The following is an 18,299-nucleotide window of genomic DNA, read 5'->3' on the forward strand; positions in this document are numbered from 1 at the left end:
GGAAGCAGTATTTGTAAAAATTAAATCCCTCTTATTAGGAGCTTGGCAGATCCAAGTGCATGCGCTGCTCCCTTCCCCCCCGCCCCGTGCCCCCCTGAGGAAGTGCTGGATGAGGCCATGTCACAGCAGCAATTGGTTATCACGCCTTATCTGGGAATATGAAACTGTACGGCTTGACACCCGCGGCCGTGGTGTAGACGCCAATTCATCTCGTCCTGGCTCTGACAAGCTAGGCTGCCCTTCCTGAAAGGCATCCGTCAGGCGGGACTGGGGGACTGGGGCTGCTGCCTGGCCCTGGCCCTCTCTTTTCCTGTGTGGACTCCAGCTTGCCCTGGGCCAGCCCAGCCCTCCTGGGCTCTGCTGCCCTCTACCCACTTCCACATGTCCCAGCCTGTAGATCTTGGGGAGTCATAATTATAATAATCTAATCATGGTGACGCGTAGGGGCAAGCCTCTAATGTTATCTGAAGTGGTCTTCCCGCTTAGCTGCGATAAGACTCAGGATGACGTGCAGATAACGTTGAGCTGCCCTGTCCCTGAGCCGCGAGCGGAGCGGAGGGGCCTCAGCAGCACAGCAGCCCCGCCGCCCGCCCGCCCGCCGCTTTAAGCCGGGAAGCGGCAGCACCTGCTAATGCAAGTGTTTAATATTTGATGGGCTGGGATAAAGCAGGATCACCTTCGAATTGAATTGAGTGTCAGCCGAGAATCTATTACTGAAATTCGGGTGTGATTTGACAGCAAAGTAGACGATGTTATTCTTCACTAGTTACTGCAATCTTCTCCCTGACATCACTTAAATATTTTTTTCTTTGCTTGAGTAAACACACATTATCCTTCCTTTTTCCCCCTTCTTCCCTTTTTCCTTTTTAGAGGGGGAAAAAACCTATCCAGCTCACCTTCCCCAGGCTGATAGAGTAGATTGTTATTTCTTTATTTGTCCTATTAAATGGAATTTCTGATCGTTTAATCCGGCCTTTGTAAGTGATTTTAAAGTACTTGAAAGCCGGCCCGCCACTGCTCTCTGGCCCGCTGCGTTCCAGCCTTGGTCCTGACCACGCGCAGCGGCTCCTCCAGCTGTTTACCGCCCACTGGCTGCTTTCCCTTGCCTGCGTTCCCCTGGCTCTAGGCCAGAGCCCTCTCCCCTATCTTTGAGCCTTGTACTCAGCCTCCAATTTGGGGGTGCAGATGTGGTCTGGGAAAGGTTGGGAAGGCTTGGCTGGGAAATTGACCTGTGGCTGGTAGCTCTGTGGCAAAGGAAAAAGGCTTTGGAGGGTACTGAGGCTTAAGTGCACTGGCTTCTAGCTCCCCAGTGTCTGGGGTCGGGGGTTGGTTACTGCAGCTGGAAAGAATGGTACTCATCCTCTGTTCAGCCCCTTTGCCCCAGAACAAACTCCGTGCCCAGCCTCGCATCTTTGGTTTTGGACCCTCTCCCTGGTGAGGGAAACTCTAGTGAGATGGGGAACTCCTGGGCCCAGTGGATGGGCAGGGGCACTGCAGTGCCTATCTGAGGATGACTGGCAGCCACTTGAGCTGCTTCAGTGGACCCACTGTCCCACTTCAGGAACTCACCCAAGCTTCATTCCCACTGACCACTGTTCCTCAAGTTGTACCTTCCTGCCACTGGGAGGCGGGCAGCCTAGTGTTTGCAACTTCCAAAGTGAGGGGTTAGGTAGTGTTTGAAGGGTCAGCTAGCTATGCAGGCCCATTGGTAGAAACCTGGGACATTGTTAGCAGGCAGTGGGCCACTTAGTGTTCTAACCCATGTAAATCCCTCCTTGCTGGGCCCTCAGTTTCCTCATCTGTGACAACAGGTTGGTCAAGCCTGCTTCATGGGACTGCAAGAGAAGGTGCAATCCCTGTCCTGCCATGTATCCTCCCCAGGTGGAGGTTGCTGGCGGCCAGGTGGCGCGGGTAGGGGAAAGAGGGGGGCAATGGAGTGCTGGGGGCCTGAGCAGATCGATGCCCCCAGCACTTCCTTCCCCAACCCCAGGAAAACAATTAAGTACAGATCGATGGGTAGCCGCTTTGAATATGCATAAGTGAGCACTTGACCTTCACCAGGAGCATCTGCTCCTCCCACCATACACACACACAGACATACAGACACAGACGCACACACACACACTGTGTGCTCCCCTCACAGCTGTCTGAGTAGAACAGGTGACCTTACTCTCCTCCCTCAGTTGGATCCTCCAAATGACACTCAGCCTTCCACAGCCTGTCCTGCCTTGGGTTCAAAAACAGCATGACCATGGGCTGATTGTTGGCCAGTTCACAGTTTTCTTATCTGTGCAGTGAAGTTCAGACACCATGGTCTCCTAGGTCCTTTCTGAGACCAGTCTCTGACCAGCAATATGTGGGGAGGGGACTCAGCAGAGTGCTAGGAGCTCTGGAGAGGGACAAATCTAAGAGGAGTGCATGGTAAAGGGGGTGTCCCGGTGAGAGGAGGGGTCCTGATAAGGAAGATCTTAGTAAATGGGTATGCTTCCGAGAGGGGCCCTGGTGAGGGAGCACCCAGTGAGGATGGGGGGATTCTGATGGGGAGATGCCCAGGAGAAAAGTGGCCCTGGAGAAAAAAGGGGTTTTCTGGTAGAGGGCCCTGGTGAAAAGGGCACCAAGTGTGAGAGACTTTTATAAGGTGCTATAATGAGAGTAAGCTCTTAATGGGAAACCTGTGGGGACTGGTGGGTGGGGATGGTGCTAGGGTCAGTGCCTCTGTTAACCACTCTTGCTTCCTTTCTTCCAGGCTTACAGCTTCGCCATGGGCTGCTGGCCCAAGAATGGACTTCTAGACATGAACAAGGGCCTCAGCCTGCAGCACATAGGCCGGCCCCACAGCGGCATTGGTCAGTCCCTTTGCATACCCCCCTGGCAGTTCGGTCAGTCCCCATCTGCATGCCCCAGTCCCCTGCACACACAGGAATTCTGTGGCTCATTCAGCACCCCAACAGGGCTCTCTTCAGAGCAGGGGGGACAAGGTGAGGGTGGGAAGGGACCCTTGAAAAGGACCTCTCAAAACAAGGATGGAAGCTGGAATCTAGGCTTTGGGTGGGTCACAGGTGGCCTTGGTTTTAGGCCAAGGTGCTCCCCTTCCCACCCCTCCCTGCTACATCCCTACTGGGTGATGTCCTCGGAAGGTGGGCACATGTCAGCTTACCCACCCCCCATGGAGCTGGAGGAGGCTGTTTAATATTGTTTCAAGTCTGTGGCCACTAAACTGGGCGATCAATGGGAGTTAAGGAGATGAATTATTTAAACCTCACCAGCTTTTAATTAGTCAGGGTCCTTCTGACCGATGGCTCCGTCCACAGGGTATTGACTCCCCCTCAGGAGCAGCAGCCTCCATTGAGCGGTGCCTGGATTGGGAGGGGCCACTTGGGATGTGAAGTGGGGAGTGTACCCTAAGGAGGATGCCTGCTTGGGAGGGGGCTGGAGTGGCTCTGATTCCAGGCATTTGGTTGGGAAGGCTCTGCTAGCTTCTGCTTTATCAGTATAGGTATGTATCTGTCTGTGTGTGTGACACCTTCAGCTGTGTGTCTCTGTGTCTCTGTCTAGGAGTATATATGTGTCCTTGTATGTATGATGATCTATCTATACATCTTTCTGAGGGTATCTGTCTGTACATGTAAGCAACCATCAGTCTGTGTGTTAGGAAGTTTATCAGTTTCTTTGTAACTTATTTTGCATGCATGTGCACATGTGTGCATGCAAATGGTTTCAAGAGGAATACTTAATAGGCATAGGCTTTGCTCCAAGTGGGGAGGAGCTGGAATTGGGTGGCACTATGACATTAATATAACCAGTGTACCTTTGAGGAGCTATTGAGGGGAAGGCAGAAGGACCCAGTCACCTGCAGTGGACTTGCCCCTTCATCCATTCCACAGACATTCACTGGTATCTAGTGGTTGCTTGGTATCATGAGTGGAAGTCCCTGTCCTCAGAGAACTCACAGCCTGAGGGGAGACAGAGACAGAAACAGATGGTTGCCACCAGGGTATTAAAGGGCTCTGATAGAAATGCCTGGACTGCCTCACAGGAGGTTTTTCCTGTCCTCAGTTGCCTGGTAGCTTCTACTTATGCATTTACATCTTACTAACATCTGAGGTACCCCATATATTCTTGTTGGGACATCCCAAGGCCCTCTTGGGGTCCAGGGGGAAAGAAGCAGTCAACAGGGCTGGGGAATTAGGAGTGCCCCACAGCAGCTGCTATTCCCACCCCCTTGGAGTCAACCTATACCATCTAGAGGAAGCACCAAACCAGGAGGGAGATCTGCCTGGGAGGTCATTGCATTTGCTTAGAGAAGTAGGCACTTGAATCAGGGGATTTTGAAGGATGAATAGGAGTTTGCTAGGCAGAAAAGTTGGGGAAGGGTTTTCTAGGTAGAGGGAACTTCGTAGAGAAAGCATGTTGGGAGGTCAAGTTCAGACATCTACAAGTACTTTCTTGTTCCTGGAGTAGGAAACTTGGAGTAAGGAATGGCTAAAAAATAAACAGAAATAAGAAGAGCCATGAATGTAAGATTAAAGGATGTGGCTTTTTCCTGAGATTTTGAGGAGACATAGAAGGTTTGTTAGAGAATAACACGATCAGAGCTTTGATTCAGAATTAGTGATGCAGTTTGTTGTGGTTTTTTTTAAAGATTTAAAAATTTTTTTTATTTCTCTCCCCAACCCTTCCTCCCCGCGCCCCCCTTGCCAGTTGTCTGCTGTCTGTGTCCATTCACTATGTGTTCTCCTGTGTCCACTTATATTCTTGTCAGTGGCACTGGGAATCTGTGTCTTTTTTTGTTGCGTCACCATGCTGTGTCAGCTCTGTGTGTGTGTGGCCCACTCCTGGGCAGGCTGCACTTTTTTTGCACTGGGCAGCTCTCCTTAACACAGGATGCACTCCTTGCATGTGGGGCTCCCCTACGCAGGGGACACCCGTGCACATCAGCACTGTGCATGGGCCAGGAGACCCTGGGTTTGAACCCTCGACCTTCCATGTGGTAGGCGGATGCTCTATCCAGTTGAGCCAAATCTGCTTCCCCAGTGGTGCAGTTTGTGCTGCACAAAAGTTAGTTCTTAGTTGGTGTTCAATAAATATTTAAGGATGAATGAATAAGTGAGTCAATGAGCAGGTGATGGGAAAGGGAGGGACCAGACACAGAAGACCAATGAGAAGAATTGCATTGTCCTGGGGAGAGGCAGCTGCCAGAAATTGCCAGAAATTGAGTCTGGCTGGTGGAAGAGACTCACAGATCTTAATGCAACTTGCACAACCTCGAACTGGGCGTCCTGATTCTGTCTGTCTGTCTGAGGATGTGTTTGTGAGGAGAATGGCTTCCCTGTTCCCACTCATTGCTGCCTCTTGGGACTCAGTGATGCCCCTCTTATCTGTCCACCCATGTTGACCCTGGGTTAGGATCCCTGAGGTGTTCCTTCCTTTGTCAGAGATCTCAGGGTACAGATTTCTCCATCTTTGTGGACCCCAGGGGACAGCCCAAGGCCATGAGTGACAGTGGACAGTCTGGGCTTTAGAGCCAGAGCAAGTTCTGGCTCTACTACCCAGCACCCTGTGACCTTAGACAAGGAATACTGCTTTCTGTCTCCCCAGGCTGTTGGGAAAGATCAACGAGTTCACTTGCATAAAGGGCTTGTGCAGTGCCTGGATCCAGTGGGTGCTCAAGGAGCTCCCTGCTCTGTGGCTTTGCCTCAGCAGGTCTGCCCTGCCAACACCTGGGGCTCCCTAGGGCATTGGAAGTTCCTGGCACTTGGTTTTTACAGCCTTTGAAAGAAAGGGGCTGCCCTGCCAGCCTCCTGGCTGGCTCTGAGGTATGGGTGAGGGTGCTTGGAAGGGAGGGCGGCAGCAGGGCATTAATTGGACTGGGAGAGGCAGGGAGGGGAGGCGTAGGTTTTGAGCAGTGAGGTTAATGGCCCTCGCTCCAAAGAGACAGCTTTAATGAGCTTCAGCTGGTGGTGCCCCCGCGTTAGTATGTGTGCTAAAAGGGTCGCACTGTAAGAGTTTGATGTAGACTGTTTTCCAGCCCTGGGGTCAGAGGTCAGCTCCTGTCACTGGCCACTCAGGCTGGTCCTCAGTGACATGGCGCTAATTAACTGTGTGAAGAGCTGCCAGCCTGGGCTGGGGAGTGGTATGTATATGGGGGGAGGGGGATGTTGGGCAAGGGTTCTGCAGATCCCACAGCTTAGCTCCAGGGTCTGCTTGATTCTTTCACAATGCCAGGGGGTGGCTGGAGGTAGTGGTGGTGGGAGGTGCCCCAGGAGGGATTAGGCCCTCCCACTGAGCTTCTTTCTAAGATATTGTGGTGAAGGGAGCCTGTTGAGCCTATCTGGCAGGGCCTCCTGATGAGAAGAGGTGTAGGGGAGGAGCTGAAAGGGCGGGAGGAAGGCTTACTGGAGGCTTGGAGATAACACTGTAAAAGGGGAAAGGGTGGGCTGGGATGGTGGGATGGTTGGTATGGAAGGCTGAGTAGGGGGTCTGGTGAAGCCGGGGAGTGTTTGCAGCAGGAAGTGACAGTGGTCAGAGATGGGCTCAGTCAGATTAGTCTGATGGTTTGTACAGAGAGGAACAGTGAGGAGACACTGCAGATAGGGAGGTCATAGGGGAAGTGCAATAAGGGCAAGTGAACGATGACAATGGTGATTATTTCAGAGCCCTGGCAGTGGGAATAGGGACAGGGGACCAGCGAAAACATTCTTTCATCCCGTAAACATTTACCTGGCACCTACTCTATGTGAGGAGCTGTGATAGGTGCTAGAAATGTACTGGTAAAGAAGACACAGTCTCCTGTCACCACAGAGCTCCCTGGTGGAGCAGTCAGGGTAGGGCTTGGCCCTGGGTACTGAAGGAGAGGGAGGATTCAGGAATGGCTGTGGGAGTAGAGATGGTGGAGTTTTGGCAGAGTCTGTCAGCATGTTTATCCCCTTCAGTGGAGGGAAGCTTCATCCTGTGGTCATGGAATTGGCCTCGGGAGCTTGGTAAACAGGGTGGTGCTGAAGTAGGTTGTGAGGAAGGAGGTACAGTTTATATTTCGAACTGCCAACTTCTGTGGCTATCATTGGGCTCTGTCAGCACTACATATTCTAAGTCAGAGCATTTACCACAGGGGACTGCTGAGTGTTATGTGGTCATTCCTTCATTTCAACACAGGGTTAGCAAGGCTCTCACATTATTTCAGGACACTTTATACTGACTACTTGCATATTCACAACAATCAAAACAGTAATCACAACAATTCACTAACAAGACAGGAAATCACCATTCCCATTTTACAGAGGATAAGATGGAGGCTCAGCTAAGTGACTTGCCTTAGGTTGAGCTGAAGAGTTAGAATTCAAACCCAGGTCCATCTGAGGACAGAGCCTGTGTTCTTAATTGCTATGCTGAACATCTCTTGGTGTTGGGTGTTTGCTATCAACAGGTGACATGGAAGAAAATAATCTTACTCTCCTCATTTTCCTCAGTGCCAGATGAAACATGCAGGCTTGACAAAGCTTCTTATCAAGAGCTGAGGAAGAACTGCTACAGTTGTCCTCAGAGCCAGGTCCTGCTCTGTTGGCTTCTGACCTCCTTCTGGCCCTGACAGGTTCTTACTGTGTGATTTCAGTTTGCTCCCCACCTCTTGGCCCAGGAAAATCCTGGTCATCTTCCAGGAGCTAGCTCCTCTGGGAATCTTGCCTGGCCCTCCTGGTATGAGTGTACAGAATTCATGCTTGGGGCACCAATTACAGTTTGTCTGGGTTAATGATCTAGCCTTAAGTTCTTGAGCTTCCTCAGGGCAGGGCCCAGTCCCCTTCCATTCTTTTTAGAGATCTGCACTGGCAGTGTCAGCAAAACCTCACCTATTGTTGGGACATGGAGGCTCCCACAGCCTGTTAGTTTCAGCTGATTGAGAGAATAACTGAATCCTTCTCAGATGCTTGGCTGGGTGGTCCTGCCCTGAGAGCTTAGCCCCTCTGCTGAAGCACTGGGAAGGATCCTGCTGCAGCTCCTGGCACAGGTGGGATGGCCAGAGACCAAAAAGTGGCTCTCTCAGGAGCTTGTTGCCTGGCATGGTTTGGCAAGAGCTGGGCTGGCAGCTGGCAGTGGGCAGCAGGGTGGGGACCTGGCCCCTATGGGGAACAATACTAACCCATGGTCCCCCCTGAAGGAGTGGGGTGCCTATCAGAAGTCTAGTCAGAGCACATTAGCTCTGTGACATGGATCTCATTAGTGCCCATGAGAGGTGTCACTGCGGGAGAAACGTTGGCTCAGGGAGATGCTATACCGAAAGGAAGAAAGGACAGTGACAGCCTTTTCTCTGCCGCCACACTCACTGGGCTGCCCGCCCTCCTCCTCCTTGTTGGGGGGGGGGGGGGGGTGCCGGCTAATGAGCTCATCTACAGTACTGCTCTGCCTTCCCCTCCTTGAAGTTTCCCAGGTCCCTCTGAAGGCCTCAGGCCTGGGATTAGTACACAGCAAACGCCAGCCCCCCTCTTGCCCAGCAGGGAGTTCCTTCTGATCACCCTGCTACCACAGGCAAGGGAAGGGAGGCAGTGCCAAGGTAGAGGCACTGTGGTCAGATGTACCAAGTGGGAGTGCTTTCACCCCAGGAAAACTCTAACTCCTCTGCCTCCCTTGACAGAGTGACCTTGTCCACTTCTCTGCAGTGGGCTCTTTTTTCCAAGAGTTGCAGTCTTCTCTTCCCCTTCCCTTTCCCTATTACATCTCCTGACCCAGCAGGGTCTCATGCCTATGTCGCTCCTTCTTCCAAGGCAAGGAAGAATGTGGGTAATCTGGTTGAGAGTTTAGCAGGTAGTGTTTAGATCTAATATGTTGTGGGACTTCCTGGCTTTAGCTAGAGAGCTTCAGAATCTGGACTTTGGATGGCCTGAAGATGGAGAAGTGTTGATACAAGGCCCCTGCTGACCTCGATATCCCTCTCCTGGTCTGTCCCTGAGAGGAAGCTCGCCCCTCTTCAGCTTCGGCCAGCTTCAGGGCCAGAGGAAAGGAGTCAGCCAAACTGCCTTGTGGGAAGGGAACAGAGAACACAGTGCGTGTGCTTCCCCAACACTACCTCCCTCCACTGCCTATGCTGTACTTTTTGGTGTGGCCCAGAGAACATGAGCCTGGGGGATGGATGCTCCCCAGAAGAAGTTGTTCCTCAGGCATGGACACAGGTAAAAGCTGAGATTAGGGTCTGTACTGGCCTTCTGGGACAGTGCAACATGGAAAGGAAACCCAGGGACATCTGAGGAATTGGTTCTTGCCATACATCAGGGTCTAGTCTTCAGTAGCTTCCACAGATGGACAGACATCCATGGACAGATGGAAGAAGGTTCTGGTGTGTGCATGTATGTGTTCTGCATGTGTGATGCATTGGGAACAATCTTTGTTTCCCTACCTTCTAGCCTTGGGCCCTGGCCTGGCCTCCCCTTGTCTCTCTCTCTCTATCTCCTGTCAAACCATCGCCAACATAAATGACAAAGAAATCAGAAAGACAGATCAATGCTGGCCAAATTAGCACTTGCAGATAGACTATGCCGGGATGTCAGCGCCCTGACCCCTGGTGATCTCACAGCCTCCGCTGCTGATATTATGCAAATTGCATCCATCTGGCATGCCCCGCATGCTGGCTGCTCCTACTCAAGAGGAGTAATGGGGTGGGGGTGGGTGGGAGTGTTGGAGCAAGAGTCGGTGGAGAGAGTGTGTGCATGTGTGCGCATGTGTTTGAGTGTATGTGAGGGTGTGCAGGTGCCCACCAAGCACGGGGCGGTGATTGAGTGATTGACAGGGCAGATAAGGGGCTGCATTGGATTCCTTTGGGCTGGGGGATTAGGAGCAGCCACAGATGGGAGATAACTGGACTTCATTTCAGTTTATTTTCCTCCTTATCCCCTCCCCCCACCTCCACTCCCTGAAAAAAACAATCTCTGTAGTTTGCTCTTTCATCAATATTTGCAAGTCATTACCAGTGGTTTAAGGTGAGAGACAATGTCAGGGCCCAGACCAGGTGGGCCCCTCCTATATGCCCCTACAGGTCTGGTTCCTGAGAATGAATACCCAGAGCAGCCCTGACAGCCTTCACTCCACTGGTGTTCACAGCCTCGCATCTTCCCAGGCCCACACCACTCGTGAGAAGATCCATACCACATGGACAAGCCCCACTGATCTACCTCAGTTGACCTAATGCCATCTGACATGACTTATGCTAAGCCTCTGCCCTTCCCACCTAAGGCTATTGTGTGACATCCCTGTTCCTGGGTTTAGGTTTCTGTCTCTGGCATGAGCTATGCCCCTGGGACCTGCTTTTCCTCTTCTGCAGGGTTCTGGATCCTTCCTCACAGCTCCTCCCATTCTGGACACCAGTGACCAGGGCCCAGCCCCCAGCTGGGCAAAGGGGCCTGTGTCCTATGGAGAGGAGTTTGTTTGGTCTGGCCTGAATCTCCTATCAACACCAGTATCATTCTATCCACATTTGCTGAGTGTCCGGGACAGTGCAGAGGGCTTTACAGGTGTTATCTCAGTGCGTTCTCCCGAGCTGTGAGATGGGGCTGGTAGCTCTACAGTACATGACGACACTGAGGTTCAGTAAGGTTGTCATTCCCCCAAGGCTGCCTAGCAAGGAAGGGTCAGAGCCAGAAGTTAAACACATCTCATCAAGCCTAGGGCCGGAGCGCTTCACCACCAGGTTCTACCGCTTTACTGCTATGCCACCAGCCCCAGGCACTTGACACTGTCATCTTGCCTGGAGCCATTTAAGTGAGCCATCCTTGTACAGTAGGCACAAGAGTTCCTTCAGCTTCTAGCCTCTGAACACAGACTCTGACCCAGACCCCCTGCTGGCTAAACCAGCCTGAATCTGGCTAAACCAGACCTAAGGGGACTGGATTCAAACATGTCCCCACCCTCAGGAGCTGTGTGTCTGAGACAGTTGAGCTGTAGCAAGAAGGACACACAGAGGACAATGCACCCAGCACTCAGCCAGCCCAGGGATATGTCACAGCATGTGGCATCCAGGCCCCAGCAGCTCAAGGAGAGGAGCTGATGCAGCTCAGGCCAGCCAGCTCTGGAGACTGAAGGTATAGCTGCTCCAGGGCTCCTCCAAAACTGGGTCCCTGCTGTCCCCTCCCCCCAGGCAAGGGTGGGAGCTGGGAGTGCTGGGTACATGTCCGGGACACGTGTGCAAGGGGAGCATGTCCTAATGAGGAGAACATGGCTGCTAGTTAGGCAAGGGGCGGGCAGGGAGCCGCAGAGCTGATTGAAGGCAGGGCAGGGGTCAGACAATTAGGCCCAGATCCGGCCGTTTGATGTGAGTTCTGAGGCCTCAAAGCCTCCCTTCAGCCTGCTCCCTCCACTCCCTCCTCTCCCTCTGCTTTCCTTTCTTCTTCTGCCCAAAGGCAGGAAGGATGGAAACGCTTACACTCACAGTTACTATTATTAAACCCTGCGGCAGGCCAGCCAGATCCCAGGACTCCTGTCCACAGGGAGCACTCCAGGCCCCCAGGAGGCTGCAATGACCCCAAAGTGGACATCTTGTCAGAGGTCAAGGCCAGACTGAGGGCAGGGGTGAGCTTAGCCCTAGGGTTGGGTAAGCTTGCCTCTCTGGTGTCTGAGGCAAGAGAGTGAATAGGGCTGCCCAGAGGGGATTTAGGCCTGGGGCTGCCAGGGCTGCATCAAAGACCTGCTTTGGCCATCAACTCCTGCAGCTGCTTAGTTCTTTTCTGTCCTGTCCTGGGGTTGGCAGGGGCGATGCAGGTGTGGTTCATTCATGCTCAAAGCCTGTCTGTCATACAAATAGTCACCTGCAGCAGTCATGCCAAAACCTTATCATACAACATATAGATCCACAGTGCTGTCCCACACAGATCAAACTCCACACACTCAAGTATAGTTCCGCATCCCACCCCCAGATGTCACAGACATGCACACCATCACGGAGTCCCATACTCTAGGCATCCCCACAGGGTCGTGCATAAATGCCCTGTCTTCTGTGGCAGGGCCCTGGGAACTAAGCCCCTCCCCTGGAGTAGCTGGCAACAGCAGTTGGCTCTTGTGTCCAGGGTGGGTGGGTACCAGGGCCCTTCCAGCTCTCCATCCTAGGAAATAAGCCTAGAGAGCTGGTACTGACCAGAGAGTGGAAGGAAGCCAGATTGGGGGGGCCTGTGGTGAGAGTGGAGGGTGGGAGCAGAGATAAATGTTAGCTCATTTCTTCCGTAATTAGTTACTCCCTCATCCCCGCGTTGTAATTGTGAACAAGCTGTAATGTTTAATTAGTCTGTAAATGAAACCCCAATTTCATAATGGCCTGGCTGACAAGGCTAAGTGAGCAGGGGAGGAGGTGGAGGGGAGGTAATAGGGAGGGCCTGCGGAGTGGGGGAGGTGAGCCTTGTGGATCACCTCCTTTTCTCTTCAACCCTAGCCTGGCCTCTGTGGGGGGAGGCTATGTGTGTGACTGGGTATTTGTGCTCCTGCCTTTTATATCTTCTCTGCTGAGCCTTTTTACTGGAGAAAGGGGGAGGAAAGAGGAGGTTTCCCAGGCGTCCTTCTCCTCCTCATCCCCTGCTCCCCGCCCCCATCCTCTGGTTGGGATACCACAATCACAACCCAGTCCAGATGCTTGTGGTTGGAGAAGCTCATGGGGCTGAGGGGAGGTGGGGCAGCTTGTGACTTCAGCAAAGATAATGCTTCATCCCTAGGTCCAACCCCCAACCCCTCTTCCCAAGCATCCCACCAAGAGGCCTTTGACTGGCACTTGGGACCTCAAGATCTGATCATACACACTTAAAGGAACCAGTGATTGGCATAGGCCCCTCTCCTCCAGTCCCACTGCTAAGCAGAATCCAGCACCTGTGCTGTGCTAACACCCCAGCCCAGATCTCACTCTGGGTGGCTATCATCCCTGCAGATTGTGATAAACTGGAGCTGCCGCAGGAGGGAGCCCCTGGCCCCACTGCTGTCTCATTGGTCTCTCCCCTTCTCCCCCACAACACCCCCACCGCCTGCACACGCCCCCCGCCCCGCCTGCCGCAGCCATAAATCTCAATTTACGAGGGTGGCTCTGATGGGGGAGGGAGGCTGCGCTGCTAATGACGGCTCCTCAGCCGGATTTTTCATGTTGCACAGTCATAAATTTTTAAGAACAGCATGGGCAGCACGTTAGCGAGTTATCGAGGCTGCCTCCGTGCTGGCTGCCTAGCTCCAAGAGAGCAGAGACCAGGGAAGGCAGATGAGGCATTTGGGGCAGGGGTGAGGTAGCCAGCCAGACTAGTCTGAAGGCCGGGGTAAGGCTGGACCTAGCAGACAGGCTAGAGTGGGGCTTGCACAGGGTGGGCAGGGCTTCCAGAGTCACTGGTAGTAGAGGATAGGCACATGGGTGGGATCAGACATGGGCAAAGGGGCATGTGTCGGGGGGCAGCTGATGGATGCCTCTGCTCCAGGACTTGACACTATGATGTACGGTGAGCCTGGAGACATATGGATTTTCAAAGTGGCCACTTTGAATAGAATTACAAACCCTGACCATGTACACAGTGATGCCTCTGCCCTGCCAGAGCTGCACTTGGGGTGGTTTGTATACCTGGTGCCTTTTAGGATAGTCCTCCAGGAGTTCCCAAGGGCTATCTCTGGGGCGATGCCCACAGAGGGAGTGTGTCTACAGATAGACTGACCCAGTTCTAGTTAAGACTCATCATTTCTAGTTTGTGTGGTCCTAGGTAAGTCACTTAACCATCCTGGACCTCTGTTTCTTCCTCATTGTGATAGGCTTGATGAGGGTACCTGTCTCTCAGGCTTACTATAAGGATGAAGGTAGATAATGTGCTTGAAAGTGCTGTAAAGCCCTGAATACATATTAGCCCATGTATCTATTTAAATCTCTGGAAAGGGAGTGTCTGAGAAGAGGATCTTAGTGGGAGCTGGTGGGCATTTGCTTTCTTTCAGTCTTTCAGATTTTGTTTGCTGAGGTCTTTGGGGGACTCAGTCCACTACTGGGGATTCAGAAGGGAGCCAGCACCTGGTCCTGCCCTCAGGGCCTTCCCAGTGAGAGAACATGTAAAGAGCTGATTGCTCTGCAGTGTTACCAGTGCTAGTCCATAGTGGAAGCGTAGAGGAGGGTGCTTTGAGGGGTAGGAGATAGCTAGGAAAAGCTTCCTATAAGAAGGAGACCCGAGAGTTAGATATTGAAACATGGTACAGCGGAGTCAGGCAAGGAGGGTATTACAGACAGCAAGAACAGTGTGGTGAGCAAAGGAAGTGGAAACACTTCAGGAAGGCAGGAGCACAGGGAGAAGGATGAGGCTGGAGAGGTGGCAGAGGCAGGCTCGACACAGCACTGGGCAGTACCCAGTGAAAAGAGGGCATGAGTGTGGGCTTTGTGTTCTGACACGTGGGGCCTCAAGTTTATGTAATTAACTGGATTGCACATGATGGCAGAAAACACTCAGGGAGCAGCAGGTTTTAGAATATTGAATTTGATGTGCCTTTGGAACATCTTCATGGGAAATGTTGAGTAAGAAGTGGGATATTTGGGTCTGGAGGTCAAAGAGGCCTGGGCAAAAGAGTGAAAAAAAATTTTTTTAAAGATTTATTTATTTCTCTCCCCTTTCCCCCCACCCCGCTTGTCTGTTCTCTGTGTCTGTTTGCTGCATCTTCTTCTTTGTCCACTTCTGTTGTTGTCAGCGTCACGGGAATCTATGTTTCTTCTTGTTGTGTCATCTTGTTGTGTCAGCTCTCTGTGTGGGCGGCGCCATTCTTAGGCAGGCTGTACTTCCTTTCACGTTGGGCGTCTCTCCTTATGAGGCGCACTCCTTGTGAGTGGGGCTCCCCTACGCGGGGGGACACCCCTGTGTGGCACGGCACTCCTTGTGTGCATCAGCGCTGCGCATGGGCCAGCTCCACACAGGTCAAGGAGGCCCGGGGTTTGAACCGCGGACCTCCCATGTGGTAGGCGGACGCCCTAACCACCGGGCCAAGTCCACTTCCCAAAAGAGTGAAATTTGAACATCAGTGCATAAATAGTTACCTGAAGCCTTGGTAGTAGCTGTGACCTCCCCAGGGAGGAAATAGGGTGAGAAGACTGCCTAGGATGGAGCCCTGAGGGACAGCAGAGGAAGAGGAGCCAGGAAAAGAGTCAAGAAAGTGCTGCAAAGGACAGCAGAGTCGGAAGAGAGAATGGATTTGGAGCCAACATTGTAGAAGATCACAGAGGTGGAGGAGTGATTGGTAGAAAACTGCAGTGAGCTCACAAGAGGTCTCAGGGGCAGGGCTATCTAGGGGATTTATTCACAGGGCCATTCCTGTAGAGGGCTAGGATCTCAAAAGAGCCTGTACAGAAAGTAGGCAGGCTGTCAAGGACAGGAGGCTGACATTATGAGGGGAGTTTTTTCCTGGGGTGTATGTGTGTGTGTGCGCATGTGTGTAACGTGAGCACTTGTGGCTTAGGCTTGTCAGTGCCCAACCTGATGCCTACTCTCTCACCTCTGGCCCTGTCCTGCCCTGGGAACACCTAAGCCTTCAGGACACTAAGAGATCTGGTGCGGTCATAAGCCCTAGGCCAAATGCTCACCTGAAGTTGTTACCTGTACAGTTGAGGGTTAAAAATCTTGACCACGTTTAGACTGAGTGACAAAGGGCAGCCAGGGACTGAGGGCTCCTTGGAGGAAACAGGCCTAGCCCAGGGGCAGCCTCGGAAGGCCACAAGCACAAAAGTTGTCAGGTCAGCAGAGGTGGTATGAGTGTGTGTTTGTATCAGGGCATTGTGAGTGAAAACCCAGTGTTCAGGATGAGTCTTTGGTAATCAGTCAGGGCAAGTTCTGGTCATTCATTTAGGGAGAAGAGAGTCCCCAAGCTGGGCCTTGTTGGCTTAGGGGCAGTCCCTGTCCCCTTGGGCCGTGACTCTCAGCCTCCCATTCCTGCTGACCTCTTCCTGCCTCTTCTCAAATCACTCTGCTGCTTCCCTGTGCTCCACTCAATGGTCTCTCTCAACTCCTTGAACCTGCTGTGCCTTCTCTCACTTCAGGGTCTTCCCACAGGGCTCACACCGACCCCTGAGGGGAAACCCTTATCTTACTTTTTAGGCTTAATTAACATCTATTCATCTTGTAGAGCTCAGCTGAAAGTTGGCTTCCTTAGAGAAGCCTTCTGTGATTCCCAGACTTGGTCAGGTCCCTGTCCGTTTGTGTGTGTGTGTGTGTGTGTGTCCCGTGCACTCTTTCTCAGCACCCTGTACTCCTCCTTTATAACCATTAATCAGGTGTAATCAAGAAGTTATTTGTTTGAAAGTTATTTAATGCCTCTCTCCCCCACTAGATTGTAAGTTCCCTGAGGGTAGGAACTTATGTCTGTTTTGTTTGGCTTGTATTGCTGTAACGTTGTGTCTGGTGCATGTAGGCAGATAATAGATAAAATGTGTTGTTTCAAATTGAGTTGAGATGGCCCTGGCACACCCTTGGGTGCCAGGGCAGGGGCAGGAGGCCAGAGAAGTGCCTGAAGCTGAGGCAGTTCACATTAGTCCTCATGATTAATTCACAGCCACACTGATGGAGTGGGCTTGTCCCCAGTCAGCTCTTCCACTGGGGCCCACCTGTTAGCGACAAACAAACAAAGGGGATAAATAATGCATTGGGAGCTGAGCCAGGCAAGGCAGCAGTATTGAAATTAATAGGGATTAGCTGAGCAGCTTGAGGATAAAATATTTACCAGGCAGAACTGGGCGTAGGGAGGGCAGTCCCCCTTCCCAGAGGCCCTAGGCATAGCCAGACCCTTCTCCAGGACATCAGTGGCTAGGACTGGCATCCTATCCCTAACCCCAGGCTGCCTTGGTTTGGCAAGATAGGCTGGCCTGATTGACAAGAGGCCAGGTCCCAGCCATCTGGACCGTCTTCTGGCACAGCACATCAGGGGGAAAACAAGAGGCTGGGAAGATGTGGGAGGTGGGAAAGGGGTCAAAGCCCCTGTCACTTTGGAAGCTCAGGGCAAGAACCAGGACTGATTTTAAGGACCTGGAAATGTCTAGGCTTCTAGCGGCAAATGTCAGGGTTAGAGCAGGTTCACCTATGATCTTGTTTCCTCATGCATCCTTCTTTCTTTTCCTCAAATCCTTTATTTCTTCTACTTAATACATATTTACTGAGGGCCTCTGTGTCGATAACAGTGGATGAAGCAGTCCCTGCCCTCAAGGAGTTTGTGGTCTAGCAGGAGGTGAGATAGAGGCGGTCACAATGGGGGAAACATCAGGTGCTGTGGGAATAAATGAAAGAGATGCCAGAAGAAATAATAGCGGTCAGAAGGGGTTAGCCAGATTTAAAATGGGAGAAGTGTTTTCCAAGCAGAAGGAGTAGCATGTGAAAAAGCTGAGAGGCAAAAGAGCCTGGCATCTTGGGGTAAGTGAAGTTAGTTCAGTATCACTGGAACTCAGCTAGATAATAGAAGAGTAGAAAAGATAAGGCCAGAGAGAAAAAAATGGGCCAGACTCGCCAGAATTTTGTAGAGTCTGGATACTATCCTGACAGCAGTGAGGAGCCACTGGGGTTTTGTTTTTTCTCTTAAACTTTTTATTTTGAACTAATTTTAGATTTATGGGAAAGTTTCCCTATATCCTTTACCCTGCTTCCCCTAATGTTAGTCATAGTACACGTATCAGTACCAGGAAATTAACAGTGGTACTCTACTATTAACTAAAAGCCTTTTGCCAGTTTTCTTCTAATGTCCTTTTTATGTACCAGGATTATTTAAGTGTTTAAGACTTGGAGTGAAATGTGTGGATTTGGGGTTTAGAGGGACACCAAAGAGAAAAGATTGGGTGGGGAGACACTGCTCACACCTAGATGAGAGATGGTGGTGGCCGGGACTAGGATGATAGGTAGTATTGTGAATGTAGGTTTAGAAATTACTGGGAAAATAGTCATTCAAGCCTGGGGGTAAATAAGGTTGCCCAGGGAGAGTGTGTAGCATGAGAAAGGAAGAGGGTCAGCAACAGCTCTGAACAACACCCACAGCCATGGGTGGTCAGAAGAAAAAGCATACAAGCTGCCTGAGGAGGACTGGATGGAAAGAGACGATGGTATCATTGAGACCAAGGGAATAGAGCTTCAGGGAGGAGTAGGTCGTTGCAGCCGTGAAAAAGTGAGACACTTTCCTTGGGCTTGTGACCATGAAGCCACAGGGATCATTTGAGAAAGCAGTTTTGGTGAAGTGACGGTAGGGGAAATCAGAACACAGAATGGGAGAGACAGTGAGTGGAAACGACTTTGAAGTTTGACCATGAAAGGGAGGAAAGATTGGGTACTAGCCAAATAGTAAAGGGAGTTAAAGGTGGT

The 18,299-nt window shown here is 51.8% G+C and overlaps 1 protein-coding gene across 10 annotated transcripts in view; it reads left to right on the forward strand.

Annotated features, from left to right (window-relative positions):
* Positions 1-18,299, forward strand: part of ERI3 (ERI1 exoribonuclease family member 3) — a 137,290-nt gene that overhangs the window by 106,859 nt on the left and 12,132 nt on the right. For 9 of the 10 annotated variants that reach the window (XM_071217497.1, XM_058303728.2, XM_071217498.1 and 6 more), the window contains one exon: positions 2,747-2,846. The exons of the other annotated variant lie outside the window; for it this stretch is intronic. In XM_071217497.1, the coding sequence (XP_071073598.1) occupies positions 2,747-2,846 (100 nt within the window). The remainder of the gene's footprint in view (positions 1-2,746; positions 2,847-18,299) is intronic. 10 annotated transcript variants of the gene reach the window in all.

The sequence above is a fragment of the Dasypus novemcinctus genome, chromosome 9 (assembly GCF_030445035.2).
Source record: "Dasypus novemcinctus isolate mDasNov1 chromosome 9, mDasNov1.1.hap2, whole genome shotgun sequence".
NCBI classification, from domain to species: Eukaryota; Metazoa; Chordata; class Mammalia; order Cingulata; family Dasypodidae; genus Dasypus; species Dasypus novemcinctus.